The sequence below is a fragment of the Pituophis catenifer genome, unplaced genomic scaffold, assembly GCF_029215685.1.
Source record: "Pituophis catenifer annectens isolate HBS135680 unplaced genomic scaffold, rPitCat1.0.hap2 SCAF_11, whole genome shotgun sequence".
Lineage (NCBI taxonomy): Eukaryota > Metazoa > Chordata > Lepidosauria > Squamata > Colubridae > Pituophis > Pituophis catenifer.
Genome location: NW_027256891.1, coordinates 3,498,140 through 3,516,389, shown reverse-complemented (window position 1 = coordinate 3,516,389; position 18,250 = coordinate 3,498,140). Strand labels below are relative to the sequence as shown.

At 44.7% G+C, this 18,250-nt stretch overlaps 1 protein-coding gene across 1 annotated transcript in view; it reads left to right on the top strand.

The window, feature by feature from the left end:
- Positions 1 to 18,250, top strand: part of EFNB1 (ephrin B1) — a 90,049-nt gene that overhangs the window by 45,618 nt on the left and 26,181 nt on the right. Inside the window, exon 2 of the mRNA XM_070951999.1 lies at positions 3,771 to 4,048. Within this exon, the coding sequence (XP_070808100.1) occupies positions 3,771 to 4,048 (278 nt within the window). The remainder of the gene's footprint in view (positions 1 to 3,770; positions 4,049 to 18,250) is intronic.

Sequence of the window (18,250 nt, the reverse complement as noted above, 5' to 3'; positions counted from 1 at the left end):
CCAGAGCATGACTGGCTCAGGAATTCTGGGAGTAGAAGTTCATGGATTGCAAAAGGGCCGTAGTTCTCCAACCTTGCTCTAGAGCAGGGGTGTCACGCTCAAGGCCTGGGGGCTGGATCCATCCCGCGGGGTGCTTAGATCTGGCCTGCACTGCCGCCCTGGAAACAGCAAAGGACTGGCCCGCAGTGCCTCTTGTCAGTGAGCTTGGGAAGCCTGTGTGAGCGGCCCTCCTGAGCTCCGTCGTCTCTGGCAGAGGATTGCAGGAGGCCATCGCAGCCGAAACGGAGCTTGGGAGCCCGTTTTCACTGGCAGAGCGCTTGGGCCACCACAGGTGCCCCGACACGAGTGAACTTGAGCTGGCCACACCCACCCTGGCCATGCCCACCCCGGCCCCCCAAGGTCAGACACAATCCTGAGGTGATCCTCAATGAAATCGAGTTTGACACCCCTGCTCTAGAGAGTTGGGGCCAAGAGGAGATGTCCAGCGCTTCCGAAAGGCAAAGAACGGCCTTCCCAGTTAGCAGCCATGGATGCTTTGGGCCTGGGAGGGGCCAGGAGCAGTTGGTACCCAGTGCAGATTTGGCACCACAGATGTTGGGCCACTCAAATGTGTTATTAGTTAGCAGCCACGTGGCCTCGTGTTGTATCAGCTGAAGCTCTTGGACACCACCGGAGGGTTTCTTCGTTCCTGGTTCTTCTTAGGATTTGGGCAGCCCCCGGTTTTCATGACAAGGCAATCAAAGGAGAGTTGTGGGGGCAAAGGAGGCAGGTTGGTGGGCTATCGGGTGCGTTTGTGTTGATCCGTCAGGCTGTTTCTCTCTTCAGAGGCCATTAAGAGACCTCACTAGTATTTCAAGATCACGTTTCTTAGTCTACGTTTGTTCATCTATAACTTTAGAAAGAAAACAAAAACCTTCTCGGGGGAAAATTAGAATGAAATGGATTTTTCAAATTAAGTGTTAGTGTTCTGGTGCAGAATAAATGCTTCATTCACCAGTTCGATTCTTGTAAATATTCTAGGTTGAGAAACATAAACAGACAAAGAAAGAAATGCACTTGAAATGAAAAAAAATATATGGGAAAGAGGCAGGGCACTTTGGCAGGGAAATGGGCTGCTCTTGGCAGGCTCCACGGTGCAATTTAGCTGGGAGATGCAGCGGAGAAGCCCTGTGGGGAGGGGGGGGAGAGCACCGACTTGCTCACTCTGGCTGGGTTGGAAGCTCAGCTTGCAAACCTTGGAGCCAGCTGCAGTTGGCTGGAAGGCAGGGGTTGCTTTTGGCCTCCAGCTTTGGGCTCAACAGGCCACCAGCAGTCTTCAAAAGGCCCTGCCAGGTTCGTCAGGAGACTGTGGTGTCCACGTGGACATCCAAGATGTGGGGCCAGAATGAGGCTCAGTTCCCACAGTTTTGTGAAAGGACAAACAGTTCAGCACTCGTGCAGCAAGAAGGAAGGCAGCTGGTTTGGAATAACTCCTGAGGGAAGAGAAGTGGCTGACTTCCCTTCTTTGTCTTGGGGAAAGCAGCCCTGAACTGACCCCTTGTGCTTTCTATCAAGGGGAAGAGGGAGAGGTTTGTCCAGAGCGGGCACCAAGATGCCCATGCGCCACCACGAGAGAAGGACGTTTCCCAGAGCATCCCTTTGGTGTCGGTCCTGGTCAGCAGTGACTGTGCAGCCTTCACCTGGTCAGTGGCCGATTATGCGCCCTTCACTTCCACACATGCGTCCCCCCTTCCTTGCCCACTCCAGTTGCATTGGCATATGCTGGTCAGACCTGCAATCCTCTGGTTGCCTTGTGTGAATGCAAGGCACCCCCGACTCCCTCTGACTTCTGTGCTGCCTTTTGTCAGGTTCCCAGCTCTCACCTCTTTTCAGGATGGTTCCATCACCTTGTGAAACAGTGCGCATTGTAAGGGGGAGCTGTGTCCCCCCCCCCCCATTTAAGCCCTACCATGGGGCTAAGAGCCTTCTCTGCTCTCTTCTTAAACTGCTTTCTCCTTTCAACCTATTTGACTCTTCTCCGGCCCTTAGCTGGACAAAGTTAGCAACTTCAAATAATGCCCCTTCCTTAACTCTCCAAAATAAAAGTTAATGATAACGTATCAGAGTTGGAGTACTTGAAAATTAAAGGAGTCAAAAATGTCCCTTTTCACTCAACAGCATCTCCCTTAGAAAGGAGGTTAGGCATCAGGACAGGTGCTTTCATCCCCTCTGCAGCACCTGGATTTTTCTTCCTCTCCCTGCCATTCATTGTGGAGAATGAAGAGCCAAGGATCGCTCCTGCCAGCTCCCAGCTGATGCAGGGGAAATAAACATTTCCTCAGCCCCTTTCACTGCTGAGGGGAGTGAAATCTATTTCACTCACGCAGCCATTTTCTTCATCCTTCACCCAGGTCCAAAGGGTCTGGCTCAGGTCAGAAGATCAGACTGAACCTTGGCCTTAAGAAGGCTCTAGGCCGGACCTGACCAGCCTGCTAATACAGGGGTCTCCAACCAGGGGTGAGATGCTCCTGGTTCAGACCGGATCGCCCGATCCGGTAGTGATGGCGGCGGGTGGTTCGGAGAAAAAAAATCCCTGCGCAACCCCCCCCCCCCCATGCCCAGCTGAGCCACACGATCATCAGAGGCTTTTTTTTTACTTTTAAAAGCATTTTTTCTACAACTTCTTCCGCCAAAAAAAATGCTTTTAAAAGTAAAAAAAAAAAAAAAAGCCTTTGATGATCGCGCGGCTCAGCTGGGATGTCAGAGGCTTTTCAAAGCATTTTTTTCTGCAACCTCTTCTGGGGAAGAGGTGGTTAAAAAAATGCTTTAAAAGTCTCTCTGACGATCCCAGCTGAGTTGCCTGATCATCAGAGAGACTTTTGAAAGCATTTTTTTCTGCAACCACTTCAGCGGAAGAGGTGGTTAAAAAAAATGCTTTGAAAAGGCTCTGAGAATCCCAGCTGTGTTCCTGATCGGCAGAGGCTTTTCAAAGCATTTTTTTGCATTTGCAGAAAAAATGCTTTGAAAAGTTAAGAAAAAAAAAAAGTTGGCCACGCCCACCCAGTCACATTACTCCACCACCACCAAGCCACGCCCACAGAACCGGTAGTAACAAATTTTACATTTCACCGTTGGCTGAGGAACTCTGGGAGTTGAAGTCCACAGAGCCCTGTGCTAAGAAAGAAAGGGAGACCCAGGCTAGTGAAGATGGTCAGAGAAGGAAGGGTCAAGCTGCTGCAGGGGGATGATGGCTTCCACTTTCATCCTAAATTGTCATTCCTGGGTGGAAAAGAACCAGGTGGTGATGCAAATATGGAGTCTTCATTAAAGATTTGTTGATGGACAGAACTGAGGGATGAGCATCCGTCTTCAACCAGTCTTTAATGGGACTGGACTCTTAGTCGAGCTCTTACTTTTTCCAAGCATACTGAATTAAGGCGATGGAAGCCATTTTGGTTTAGCGGTTAAGGCACCAGGTGATGGTGAGTGCCAGTCGCTGTTTCTCAGCCTGGCCTACCTCACAGGTTTGCTGTTTAGGGAGGGGGAATAGGAGGAGGAAGTTGTGTTGGACATGTTAACTACCTTGAGTTATTTGTAAAATTAATAAAGGCGGGATACAAATAAATGAATAAAAATGCAGCACTTGGGACTGCCAATATAGTACTTTGAAGCAGCCCTTGCTTTGATTCTCTCCTTCTGCAAGTATTTGCTGAACGTAACAAGTACAGTGTATGTCATGTGAAGCACAGCTCATTCCGTTCTGATTTCCTTTTTCTTTCCATTTTTTGCAGGTTCATGTCTGGCACAGGGCTGGTGATTTACCCAGAAATTGGGGACAAGCTGGACATAATCTGTCCGAAGGCAGAGCCATCCAAACCGTATGAATATTACAAACTGTACTTAGTGAAACGGGACCAAGCAGAGTTCTGCAGCACCATCATGGACCCAAATGTGCTGGTGACCTGCAACAGGCCTGAGCTGGAAATCCGCTTTACCATCAAATTTCAGGAGTTCAGCCCCAACTATATGGGCTTGGAATTCAAAAGATACCAGGATTACTTTATCACATGTGAGTGCCCCCTTCCCCCAAAGTCTCCCTCTCCCCCAGTGTTAACTTTCTCTCCCAGACTCCTGTGGAGAGTCTCACAATCACAATCCTCTAAACTCCGCTGAAGACGGTACCTATGCTGGTAACGAAACGTTGGAAACGAACCCGCAAGCTCGGAGAACGAACCTTCATCCTCCTCTCATGGTCTTTCTCTTCCCCTCCTCTCTCTCCCTCCCGCCTCCCTTTCTCGCCTCCCCCTGCACCCCCATTTCCACCCAGGAACCTCTTTCCTTAGGAAAGACACCGCATTGTTCAGTTGCAATTTGTTAAATGCTCTGTGGAGCCATCTTGTTACCTGTGGCTCTTTTGAAAAATTCTGAATTGGATTTATTTATTTAGCGTATGGTTGGTCACACACAGTATTAAAACACTTCATTTTTAAAGGTTAAAAACAATTAAAACAATAAAAAAGCAGTAAGAAAACCTAAACGGAAAACAGATATAACATTTCAAAGTTTAATGTTGAGTTTGGAGATCCTGTCAGTAGCTGCCGTTGTTATGCAGAGGAGGTCCCTAGAATCTCCTGGATACCTTCTGTTAGGGCATTCCCTCACTATATGCTGGATAGTCTGTCGAAGGGCCCCACAATCACATTGTGCTGAAGGTGTCTTTCCCCATTTATACAGGGAGTCGGCACACACCCCATGAGTTGTTCTAATTCTATTATATGTCACCCATATGTGTCGGGGTAGGCTAAATCCTGGAGGTCTACTACTAGGACTGATATGCTCGGAGACATCTTGGGGGGAACAGCTATTCCATGCCTCCATCCACTTTTGTGTGGTGTTCTGATGATCGGCCATCAACTTACGCGCTGTCAAGATTGGTGGATTTCTTGACTTTAATCGGCATCTTAGGAGATCAGGAATGTATCCATGTATGGGTAGAGAGGAATTTAACAGGATCTTACTATCCTCCTGAATGAGAGCTTCTTGTCATCGTAAGTGCGGGGGGAGTATGTGACTAAGAACTGGTAACCAGTAACTAGGTGTAGATTTTATGCACCCAGTAATTAGCCTCATCGTATGGTTAAGTTGAACATCAATAAGTCCTGTATGTGAGCTGTATGTGAGCTGTCCTATTCTGAATTGGAAATAGCTGCTGTGCTGGATGCACAAGGGGAAGGGGAAAGATTCCTCAGCTGCCTGGTTCTCCATGCACTCCCAAGCGTGCTGCTGGCCGAGCACAAGTATAACGTTTGCCTGGGCAGATGTCACATCCAAGAGCAGGAGCCAGTGGAAGTCCGGAAAAGGGTTCTGGATTTGCTATGTTAAAAGTCTCGGGAAAGAGTCTGAAGGGAGACAGGAAACAAAGTCAAGAGTGCATTGGGAGCGTTTCTCATGATTTTGATCCAGAGATTGAGAGCAAAGCAAGCTTCCGGTTAGAAGTCCTCTCCATGCACCATTGGTGATTGCTTCGATGGCCCCCATAGTGTTTCTCCCAAGCTCTGTGCCGCTTTAACTGTAGCATTTAACACAGCATTTGGGGTTCTTCAGGAGAATCCAGTGGTTTCCTTGGCTTGTTGATTTGCACATCTCATGGAAGGGCATTTTTTTTTAGTCTGGGAGGGGTTAGATTACCAAGCTGTTTTGGTGGAAAACCAGCCCAGAGATTTCAGAGCTGCACAGAATCACTGGCATGGAATATGTTGCTGCTTGTTCCTCCTTTTGGGCACCTGTTAAATGCATCTCCATGGCTGAGGAGGACCACCCTATTCGGGATCCTCTAGTACAGTGTTTCTCAACCTTGGTAGCTTGAAGATGAGTGGACTGGCTGGCTGGGGGATTCTGGGAGTTGAAGTCCACCCATCTTCAAGCTTCCAAGGTTGAGAAACACTGCTCTAGTATGTCTTTTAAGCTCCATAGCAGTCTCTGCCCCCCATTCCCCCAGAGATTGTCCTTCTTCCCTATCTTTCCACATCAAGAGGAAGGACTGCAGCCAGGACAGTCAGTATGGGTAGCCTTTGACTTATGACCCCAATTGAGCCCAAAATTTCTGTTGGTAAGTGAGATATTTATTAAGTGGGCTTTGCCCCATTTTATGACCTTTCTTGCCTCAGTTGTTAGGTGAATCACTGCCGTTGTTAAGCTAGTAACCCCGTTGTTAAGTGAATCTGGCTTCCCCATTGACTTTGCTCGTCAGAAGGTTGCAAAAGGGAATCACATGATCCCGAGACACTGCAAACGTCATAAATATGATTCAGTTGTCAAGTGTCTGAATTTTGTTCCTGATGCTGCAGTGGTCGTAAGTGTGAAATAACTGTCATAAGTCCCTTTTTTCAGTGCCATTGTAACTTTGAACGGTCACTAAATGAGCTGTTGTAAGTCAAAGACTGCCTGTATCTCCATCCACAGAGGGGGAGGGGCAAGAGGAGTCTTTCAGAAGGACCCTCCCTGGTTTTCCAGAGAGTAAGGGGAGAAACTCTTCCAGTCTCGCAAGATTCAGTAAATAAAGATAAGAGTTAGTACTCAGACTGTAGTTATGCTTCATGTCTGGACTACCTCAAAGGGCTGACGTAACTATTTGTGGGACCTATTTTGGTTAGGTACACTATTATCATTTAGAATAATGTAACGGGTAATAGTAACAGGTACTAGTTCAATCTATAGCAGGGGTCTCCAACTTTAAGCTTGGAAGACTTCAACTCCCAGAATTCCCAAACCTGGCTGGGGAATTCTGGGCCTTGAAGTCCTCCAACCTTAAAGTTGCCAAGGTTGGAGACCAGGGGTGAAATGTAAAATTTGTTACTACTGGTTCTGTGGGCGTGGCTTGGTGGGGGGGGGTGTAATGTGATTGGGTGGGCGTGGCCAACTTTTTTTTAATAAACTTTTCAAAGCATTTTTTCTAATGCTTTGAAAAGCTTCTGCCGATCAGCTGGGATCGTCAGAGAGGCTTTTTGAAAAATGCTTTGAAAAGCCTCTGATGCCAGCTGAGCTGTGTGATCATCAGAGGCTTTTTTTTTTTTTTTTTTACTTTTAAAAGTAAAAAAACAGGCCGGGCTGGCTTAGAAAATGAATTTTAATTGGGTGTCTGTAGTTTTTTAATATAAGGTTTTTTAATATAAGGGCCAAAGTTTAATATATTTTAATTGTTTTTAAATTTTATGGGTATATGTTTGTTTTAATATGGCTGTACACCGCTCTGAGTCCTTCGGGAGAAGGGCAATATAAAAATTTAATAAATAAATAAATAAATGCATTTTTTCGTTAGAAGAGGTTGTAGAAAAAATGCTTTTAAAAGTAAAAAAAAAAAAGCCTCTGATGATCATGCGGCTCAGTTGGGCATGGTGGAGGGGGGGGGGCGCAGGGATTTTTGCTACCGGTTCTCCGAACCACCCGCCGCCATCGCTACCGGATCGGGTGATCCGGTCCGAACCGGGAGCATTTCACCCCTGTTGGAGACCCCTGATCTATAGTGTAGGTAGGTAAATAGATCCTTGGAGCAGGACGGCCATTTTTGCCTCCTGCTGGCTCCCGACTTCTCTTTCTAACGTCCTATTTGTGTTATTTGTCAAGTGCTGCAGGGCCTTGTTTGTTTATTGATTGATTGATTGATTGATTGATTGATTGATTGATTGAATTTGTATACCGCCCTTCTCCCTGAGGACTCAGGGCGGTGAACAGCCAAGTAAAAACATCAAGTACAAATATTAAAATACAATTAAAATATATATATATAAATTTGGCCCCATTTGGTGGGGGATGCAGCCTGAAAAGGAGGCACTGATTGATGGGCTCTCCTGTGGCTGACGTTAGGAGGGCCTCTAATGATGTGGCAAGACGGATCCTTTTAGGCCCGGTCTTTGTGCAGCCCTTGGCATCGAGGACCTGTTCGCAGGACCAAACAACATCCGGTCCTACTTATCCTCCCTCCCAATGAACTTCTCTCATTTCACTGATTGGGGAGAAGGAATTGTTTGGTTTCTGCTACATCTGCTTTCTATATAGCCACGGAGGACGCATGGAATGCTTCTAGCTGGGGCTCTGGATGCCAACAGGGTTTCTTTCCTATTGTCTTCTGGGCCTGCCCTGCCTAGATGGTTCCAGAATACCAGTGTGGCTTTGGGCTTCTTTCCTTCGTTTCCACCCTCCACTTCACTAAACGGACATATGTTGATATGCTTGTTTGGCTTTCATTTCTGCTTGAAGAGTCGAAAATGGCAAGACGGCGAAGAATGACCACGTACAGTTTTTAGATAATTACAGACTTGGACCAGAATTTCCTCCCAGGCTGTCCCTTGGTCCCACTGTGAACTTAAAGGGTGGAAGGAAATTGAAAGCAGATGCCTGTTTGGCCGTGCCCATTCAGCAGAGGCTTCCACCAGCTCCTCTAATTCAGAGAGCCTATGATTTTCTCGCTCTCTAAAAGGAGCCGTTCCTTTGCTGCCATCTTGGTCCAGTTAAAAGAGCTTCTGGAATAACAGAGGAGTCACTGAGGCAGGTGAGCAGAGAGCAGGGCAACAGGTTGGCAGAACCAGAAAGGGGGAAAAGAGGTGAACAAGTATGATGAGAACTGCTCTAGTCTGGATGGAGCTGACCATCAATTCGTAGGGAAGCGAATAGGTTTTTCAACATATTTAATATTAATGCTCAGGTTCGTTGTTCCGTGTTGTATTTCTCTTTTGATAGGAAGCACTTTCCAAGTCTTTCCTGAACTGGGCTTTGACGGCCTTCTTCTCAGGTCAAGTAAGATGGAAGGGTTTTGATGGGGGGAAGCAGGACTTAGGGTACCTATTTCAGATCATCATAATGTTATGAAGCATAAAGGTTGGAAGAGTCCTTGCAGATAATCCAGCCTGACTCCCAGCTCTACTGAAGGACCCCTTAATAGAACCTCAACAAAGATCTCCGTCCAGCCTCTGTTTCAACATCCCCAGCAAAGGCAGAACAGATTTTCTGAGGCAGTTCTTACCATTAGGCTTTCTTTTCCTGGGGTCCAAGTGAAAACATGCTTTTGAAATATAAATTCACTGGGCTTTTTTTTTGCCTTCTGATTCAATTTTGAACAATTCTGTCTATACTTCTACATGTCGGCTCAGCAGATGCTTGAAGACAATTGTCATGTGTTCCCCACAATCTTCTCCAGATAGAACACATATAACAAGTTATTCCGTATATGTTTTTCCTTCCTTAATTGTCTGGGTTCCTTTTTTCTGGACACGAGCCAGATGTCAGTTTCCTTACAATGAGACCCTGTCAGAAATGGTGTAGGTTTTCCTGCTTGGGCAGGGGGTTGGACTAGATGACCTACAAGGTCCCTTCCAACTCTGTTAATCTGTTGTATCTGTTAGATATCCATAATGGAATACAATATATGAGGTGTGCTCTGGCCAAAGTAGACTAGGGAGAACCAAGGATTTCTCTTAATCTCAATACAGGTAGTCTTCGAGATATGACTGTTCACTTAATGGCCATTCAAAGTTATGACAGACTCCCCCCCCAAAAAAAATCCCACCCCTATATATAACCATGTTTCAAAGTTACATGTCAAACACAAGAAACCATGAACCACAGTTGTTCAAATGAGTACAAGATTATTCCACACTGTCACAAGAATCTAAACTACACTCAAATCAAATTAGAGGTAGGTAAGAATCCGTGGAATTCAAGGTGGGCTGGACTCAGAGACTCCAAATGCGGGGGGGGGGATGCACTTGACCCCTTCCCAGGGGTGAAATGCTCCCGGTTCGGACCAGATCGCCCAATCCGGTAGTGATGGTGGCGGGTGATTTGGAGAACTGGTAGCAAAAATCCCTGTGGCCCCCCGATGCCCAGCTGAGCCGTGTGATCATCAGAGGCTTTTTTTTTTTTAGCTTTTAAAAGCATTTTTTCTTTTTTTAAAATTTTTTATTATATTTTTATTGTTAAGGAATAACAAAAAAGAAAAAAAATCAATACAAAAAATCAATAGTAAGGAAAGAAAAAAAATTTTTTTTCCCCCCAACGTGCTATACAAACGGAAAGGAAGTTTTAGGAACTTGAAGTCTTCAATTCTTCCAGAAATCTCTTTGATAAGGTACTGGTGCCGATTCATCCAATCTCCCAAGTGCAAAGTCCACAAATGGTTGCCAAGTGTTCCAAAAAACATTTTCTTTATATATACCACTTCTAATTTTAATATCACAAGTCAATTTATCATTTAATGCAAATTTCCATGTTTCATTGTACCATTCTTCTAATTTTAAGTCAACATTTAATTTCCAATATCTAGCAATTATAATTCTCCCCATTATAACCAAAATCCTCACCAATTCTCTTTCTCCAGTTGTTAATGTTGTTTCATTCAATATTAATAATAATATGGTTTCCAATTTCAATTGGAAGTGGTATCTGACCCCAATAAGACTTTTTCAAATGAATAATAAAGTGGATAAAATGTGTTGGAGATGTAAAGTGGAACTTGAGACATATGCTCATATGTGGTGTAAATGTAATGGGGTTGAACTTTTTTGGTCTAGGATAGAAAATGAAATATTTGAAATAATTAAGAAGAGGGTCAAATTAAAAGCATTTTTTCTACAACCTCTTCGGCCAAAAAAATGCTTTTAAAAGTAAAAACAACAAGCCTCTGATGATCGCGCGGCTCAGCTGGGATCGTCAGAGGCTTTTAAAAGTATTTTTTCTAAAAGAAAAGGTTGTGGAAAAAATGCTTTTAAAAGGCTCTGACGATCCCAGCTGAGTTGCCTGATCAGCAGAGGCTTTTTTTTTCTTTTGTAGAAAAAAATGCTTTTAAAAGGCTCTGACAATCCCAGCTGAGTTGCCTTGATTGTCAGAGGCTTTTAAAAGCATTTTTTTCTGCAACCACTTCGGCAGAAAAAATGCTTTTAAAAGTAAAAAAAAAAAAAAAAAGTTGGCCATGCCCACCCAGTCACATTAACTCCTCCCCCACCAAGCCACGCCCACAGAACCGGTAGTAACAAAATTTTACATTTCACCACTGCCCCTTCCTCAGCACGATCGTCTCCTCCATTGTGGCGGTCCCCCGTGGATGGATGGCTGAGCTTCCTCCCTGCCGTTTCCAAGCACAGGGAAGCTGCTTTGAACGTGGCTGGCACCGGGCCTGGATCTGGCCGGGCTCTTTTCCTCTGCCGGGCAGCTTTTTGCTGCTTGTTTGCCTCCTTCACAGACCCAGCTAGGTGGGGCCTCCCCCATCCTGGTGGTACTCCATGTTCCGCTTAATGACCTGCATGTTCATTTAACGGCCACATCAGGAAGAACAGAGGGTCATTAAGCGAGGCTGTCTCACTTAAAGGCCGTCACCCCTCGCAACCGTAATGGGCAGGCTCCTAGGTCAAGGACTGCCTGTACTACATTTTAGTTATTTGTGTTTCATTTTTTTGCAACCGCATCACACTGTTGGGGAGTCTGGGATAAGTCGCCACAGTCAACTCGCCGCGGGACAGTATACTAGATAATAATAATAATAATAATAATAATAATAATAATAATAATAATAATAATAATAATAATAATTTTATTTATATACCACCCATTCTCCCGAAGGACTCAGGGCGGTGTACAGCCAGAATTAAAATACAAATATACAATATCCTAGTTAAAATTAATTAAAATAATTAAATAGTTTTGGCCGAATTTTAAAACCCAAAATTAAAACCCAATTTAAAATCATTCAATTTGACAGCCCCACTACTAGACTAATCGTTTCATTGAGTTACTTTCATTATATTGGTGACCATGTTTTTGTTGTAATTATTGTATTTCTGGATTGACTTTCTTTATGTTGTTATCATTGGCCATGTTTCCGTTGAAATTAATTTGACTTTTGTATTCGTTGAATTGTCCTGTGGCATATTGGCCGTGGCGAGTTGTCCCATTCCAGACTGCTGGTTCATTTTTGCTTGTGATCCTCCGAGGCCCCCCCGATTCCTTTTCTGGGAAGAGCTGCATTCGTCTTGTTATCCGGAGGGGCAAATCCCAGGAGCTTCAACCAACTTTGGCCAATGCTAAGAATTTTTTGATGGAGCAAGCTGGAGAACCACAGGCTTCCCACCTCCATTTTCTGCATTCTGGTAACGTCGTTTTAGGTTAGGCCAGTGTTTCTCAACCTTGGAAGCTTGAAGATGGGTGGATTCTGGGAGTTGAAGTCCACCCATCTTCCCCCTCAAGCAGAGGCCACTGCTAGTGAGAATATTGTAGCTCAGGGTTGAAACGAGGGGTCCTTGGTGGTCTCTGAGCTCGCTTGTTTTCTTGCAGTCCTTTCATTACCCAAACTAGGTAACATTATCAGTGCTCACCGGAGGCCACTGGTTCAGTCCATTCAGTAAGCAGTTTATTATTTTATAACAGCAGGCTGCTGTTTTGTATGGAAGGAGGTCTCTGTGTTGGGCGATTTTGTGTTTTGGTGTCACCTGGCTTTGGAGAAAGAAAGAAGAGAGTTTGATTGGGTTGATTGTGGTGTTTATAAGAGACAAATACAACTGAAGAGGAATACTCTGGGCATTGCCAAAGTCTTCCTTGTCCGTTATGTTCTGGAATGTGGCCCCTCGGGGGGTCTAAGCTCCCAATCATCATTGTTAGCAGCCCCCATTCCATAACCATAGACGTGAACAAAAACGTAAGCTGTCCTTCTCCTTGTGTCCTGCTGATGTTTAGCTGATCTTCAGCAATAGGCTGGTGCAAGATATTGATTTAAAGCTCTCCTGGAGCGTTGTTTCTGTGCTTCGGAATTTAATCGGTTATGTGCTGCTCTTTAAAAAGTCTGCTTTGCCCAAATTGGTCTTGGATGGTTTTGGAAGTTTCCTTGCCTTAGGGATAATTGGGTCTTGTTTTGCTAGGAAGCAAGTGGTCCTTTGATCCTGCCTCAAAACACAGAGCTGGAATGAACACGGCCAAATTCCGTGTTCAGTATTGAAGCTAAGGCAGCTCAGAAAGCTGAATTCTTCAGCAATTGAGAAGAGGAAGGACAAAGCTGGTCATTAAAAGGTCTCAGTTGCTAATAAAATGGAACTCTGAGGAGAACATCCGAGACTCTCCAATTTAAGCAGGCAAACCTTGCATTTCAAGACTTCCTGAACTCCCTCCTGGTAATGTTCGTTTAGAACAAAGAGCAAACAATGCAGAAGTTTTGTAGTGAAGTCATGAGGAATCCATTACATATGGCATGAGTTAGATAACCCTGTGTAGAAACAGATTCAGTCGCCCCTCTGGATTCACCCTTTTAAAGACTGGCTGAACAATTCCAGTCGTTCTGGCTTCCACATAGCCATAAGATAAGACTTGTGGGGCCTTCCAGCATGTTGGTATTCACCTTGTGCTTATTGAACATAACACGGAAATGATGCCAAATGTAAAGAGGTGAGTTCAAGAGAAGAGTGGCCTTAGCTCAAAATCTCCATCTTGGATGAGGGGGCTGAGCATCTTTCTACACAAAGCAGTGAAATTGTAGGTTTAGGAGCTGCACCATGGCTCGGAAAGGCATTAAGCTTGGCGGCTTCTGTCTGTGCCTCGCATCTGATCACACAGTACAAATAATGTGGCCAAGCTGAGAAATATCAGTAGCCTCATCAGTGTCTGGTTTCCTCCGCATTTTTTGGGGTGTTCCTCTGAGATGTCAGCTTCAAGGAAAGTTGGTTACAGAACCTAAGTCCCGTCTGTCTTTTCTCCTGCATCAACCCACCACATGAACGGAGAGCTGATTCAGCAGCAGGAGCCCATCTTGATGGTTTCTGTGGGTTGCAACTAGAGCCATGAGTCACCCGCTTGGCATTAGGAGGTCCCAGGGCTTCGTTAAGATGAGAGGGATCATCTTAATGTTCTGAAATTATTTTTAAATTGCCTGTAGACTATCCGTTCCAATTTTGAAATAGTTGAAGTAAGCAATAACTATCACTAACTAGCTAAGCTTGATGCAGATCAGATGTGATTTGGCAGAATCGGAGTGGTTTGAAAAGTCATCAGGTGGCAGTTACATTGGGTTGAAAAATACCTTGAATTTTATTTCTGGTGAATAGAACTGCATTGACGCCTTCTTGCTGGCTTCCAGAAGGCTGTGCTTTCACTCAGAATGATTGAGATGTTTGAATGCAGATGAATGCAGGCAAAAGCTAAATGCAGTTTAGCGGTGAGCAGGAAGGTAGCCTTGAACCTTTTCCTTCAAGGTGCCTTTTGGATTATCCCATTTTTCAGTAACAATTCCTCCTTGCAGTTCGCACCATTACGATGTATAAGCAAAGGGAGGAGATTTATTATAGAACCAAAAAAAAAAAAAAAGAAAAAAGAAAAAGAAAAAGTCTCCCTTTGCTACCCAAATGCAAGACTTGAAACTTGACTTCTCCTAATTGCAAAAGGGAGAATAGCGGAAAGACTCAGAATAAAGGGTAAAATAAGTGTGGTTGACTTCTATAGGCTTTTCCCCGTCTATGTTTGTATCAGGTTGAAAGACCAAGGCTCGTTCCTTCCTCTTTTCTCATTTCCCTCTCATTTTTGTCTAAAGCAGGGGTCCCTAACCCCCTGGGCTGCGGCCTTTTTGGAACTGGGCCGGGCAAGCGGCAGGCAAGTGCATGCACGCAGCTCCATTTGCACGAGTAGTGGGCACTCTTGTGCGTGCATGAAGCTCCATTTGTGCGAGCGGTGGGCATTTGCGCCTGCCACTTGCACAAATGGAGTTTCGCGTGCCCACAGGAGTGCCTGCTTCTTGCGCAAATGGAGCTGTACACACGCTTGCCTGCCACTCACACAAAACCATTTCCTCTCTCCCCACCACGCAAAGGTTGGGGACCGCTGGTATAAAGGGAAGAATGCATAGTAGGGATTCCTCTTTTCCCCCCATCGCCATGGGTGGCTTTGCCCCTTAAAAAAGACACAGCTCAGAACTCCAGGATTTTAGTTCAGACAAACCGCCAGATTCCCAGCCTTTGTTTAATGTTCTCACTAGCCCAGCCTTCGACTTGTCATTTCTCATCCTGTGACTCCCTGCTTTCAGAGAGGGGAGTTTTGCTTCCTCTGTGGATTAGAGATGAAGAGACTGAGCTGTACCTCCTCTTTTTCCAGGGGTGCCTGAAAATCTCCCAACGTCTATTGGAAGCAACAGCGAATGGGTGCCAATGCTGTTCAGCAGCCATCTGCCTCTCTGAGTGCCTTGTGAGGCTTGTGTGCACCAAGAATAAATACCATTGTTTTCAGGGACGTGTCTCTCGAAGGGTGAACGGATGCAGTCTGCATAGAGAAAGGAGAAAGAAATTCTAAGTCTCAATGAGTCCGTTAGCTACATTTCTTCAAGAGTGGGAGGGCTGAATTGGTGGCAATGTGGGGCAGTAGGATGAAGAGGTCCGAGTGGATCCCAAAGTGAAGCAGAGCAGGCAGTGTAGAGTAACGGCTAAAAAGTGTAATCTCAGGGTTTGACCACCACCACCAACAACAACAAAAAAATGGCATTCAGAGACGGGTAATTGTTCCCTTGGAGTTTGCGTTGTTCAGATCCCACATGTGGTATTGGGCGCCTGTAAAGGGAATATGTCGGTTCCTGAGCGAGTAGAAAGGAGAGGTTCTAAGCAAAACAAGGCAGCCAGACACCAAGATAATTCAATGAATTATAAGCATAAGATCTACAAATACCCAAAAGGCTGCCATGGCTCTGTTGAAAGCAGGCGAGAGTGGTTGGAAATTATGGAAAAAGAGATTCTAGCAAACAGTAGGTGAAATTTCCCGAAGATCACAGCTGTTGAAGAGAGGTTGGTTAGTCCAGTATTGCTGACCCTCCAGCTCCCTTCTCTACCTTTTGGGAGCCAAAGTTGTTTGTTAGGTTTGTCAAGAATCTCTTTGATCTTCCGCTAGATGTAGAGGTTGCTCCCATTTGATGTCAGGGTAGTTTTTTGTTGTTAGTCACGAAGTCGTATCCGACCCATCGCGACCCCATGGACAACATTCCTCCAGGCCTTCCTGTCCTTTACCATCCCCTGGAGTCCATTTAAGCTCATGCCGACGGCTTCAGTGAGTTAAAGTCCCCCATTATTATTGTAGTGAGCTTCCTGCATACTGTAGCTAACTGATGAGTAAAAAGTTCATCTTTTTCCTCTGTTTGGGTGGGTGTTCTGTAATATTGCATACGCCTATAGAAATGCCATTCCGTTTTCATCCTTGGGTTCTTTGTTTTGCATTTCTATAGAGCTTTAGTTATTTCTTATATTTAGTGCAACTCCACCTCCTCTTTTATTAGGTGTGTTTCTTTTGATGGTCTGGTCTACAGATTCCTGGTTCAGTTTCCCTGAGCAGTGATCCAGTTGATTTCCAAAAACATTCTTCCCAGTTATTGTGAACCAACCCATCCCCTGCCAGAAAGCCCCACCCCACCCCGCCCCATGCAGGTATTTTAAACCATGGTCTAGGAATCGAAAGTTCTCTCATCGAGACTGTTCCCTAAGCCAGTGATTTACTTCAAAAGTTCTGTGTTCCTTCATTGGGTGCCTGCCTTTCATTGGGAGTACAGAGGTAACCACCACCCGTGTCCCCATCTCTTTGGCTTTCATGCCTAGCTGCTCATAGCCTCTTGATACTTTTTCCCGACTCTTTGTCATATCAATCATCCCTCCGTGAAAGAGGAAAAAGGAATGATAATCTGTGGACTTAATTATTTTAGTAAATCTCTCCGTCACAACTTTGATCTTTGTTCCTGGGAGACAGATTGATTGTCCCGTCTACAAATTGCTGATTCAGATCCCTTGAGCCACAGTGAGTCTGCTATCACCAACACATGCCTGCAGGTTTTCTTATGAAATCGATTGGACTGGGTTGGGTTTTTTCCCCCTTCTATGAGTGACATGTCTCTTTGTCTTCATTCAAGGTTCATTTTCTGTTAGTTAATTTTTCCTTACGGTATTCAGTTCAATTTCGTTTAGTTCAGTTCGGTTTAGTCTGAGACACAAACAACATCAGAGTGGTTAGACTTGTCTCTAGACTTATCCCCCCTCCCCCCTTAAAATTTTTCAATTAGTTTACATTTACATTTAGTACAGATATACCTTGGGTCTTCTGTGAGTATGAATACATACATGGCACCTATTTTGCAGGCTTTTTTCCATGGCTGCATATTTTTCCACGTGTTTTTAAAAGTGCTATTATTATAATTTTTTTAAATCCTGTTCCGTTTTCTTCTTTTAAATTAAGGAATTTAATTCCTTAACCAATCGCTGTAAGTTGGTGGTGGCAAATTGGCGAAATAATACTTGTCTCAGCTCTTCTTGTGGCTAGTGTTGAAATTCCTTTGCTTCTTCCAGGCCGCCTCCATTCTCAGCTGTCGCCCTGCATGTCCCACTGTCTTTTCTGATGCCGCACTCCTCTCTCTCCGCCTCTTTTTCTTTCTTTGGCAGTTCTTCAAAACTGATGTCTAAATTCTCTCCCATCCCCAGTTCCAAATTATTTTATCTGTATTCTTCCTCCTTTTTCTTCTCCTCCACTCCGAACTGCTCCTTATTGTACTGCTGCTTACATGACCACAAGATGTTGCAATTGTTATAAATGCAAGCCAGTTCCCAGGCACCCAAACTGGGATTATGTGACCGAGGGGGTTGGTGGTTAATCATAATGTTGGGGACGAGTTGTAAGTCATTTTTTCCAAGACCATTTTAACATCAAACCGTTGAGGAAAATGTGCACTTAAATGTGCAGTACATGCATGTATGTATGCATGTATGTGTTGGATGGTTGATTGGTCGGGATTTATGGATAGTTAACTAGAAAAGAATCATGGAAAATGTTTTTGTACATGCTAACTGCAACAAGATGTAGTCTGCAAGATGGAAGGATTCCAAAATACCCACTCTGGAGGGGAATGCTTGGGAAGATGACAAAATTGGCAGAAAATGGCAAAGTTAACTTGCTTGATCAGGGACAAAACAAGAAGTACGCTTATTCATGATTGGAAACCCTTTATGGACTTTTGGATGAAAACAGAAAAACTGAACTGGTGACTTTATTCTATAATCCGAAAGGATAAAGTGTGGGAAGAAGGCAATTATGAGGCAACCTTAAAGAGGGAGGATAGATGATAAATTTCCTCCACTGAGGAAAATGAAGGATAACTCTGACTGGACACGACCTAGAGCTGCTATTAAGGCCTGGTCTGTGGCGATAAAAGCCGTGAAAAGAGCATTATTTCTTTGTCCTTATTGTGCCCACAGGGCCTGTTGGCTGTGTTCCAGATCGCTCG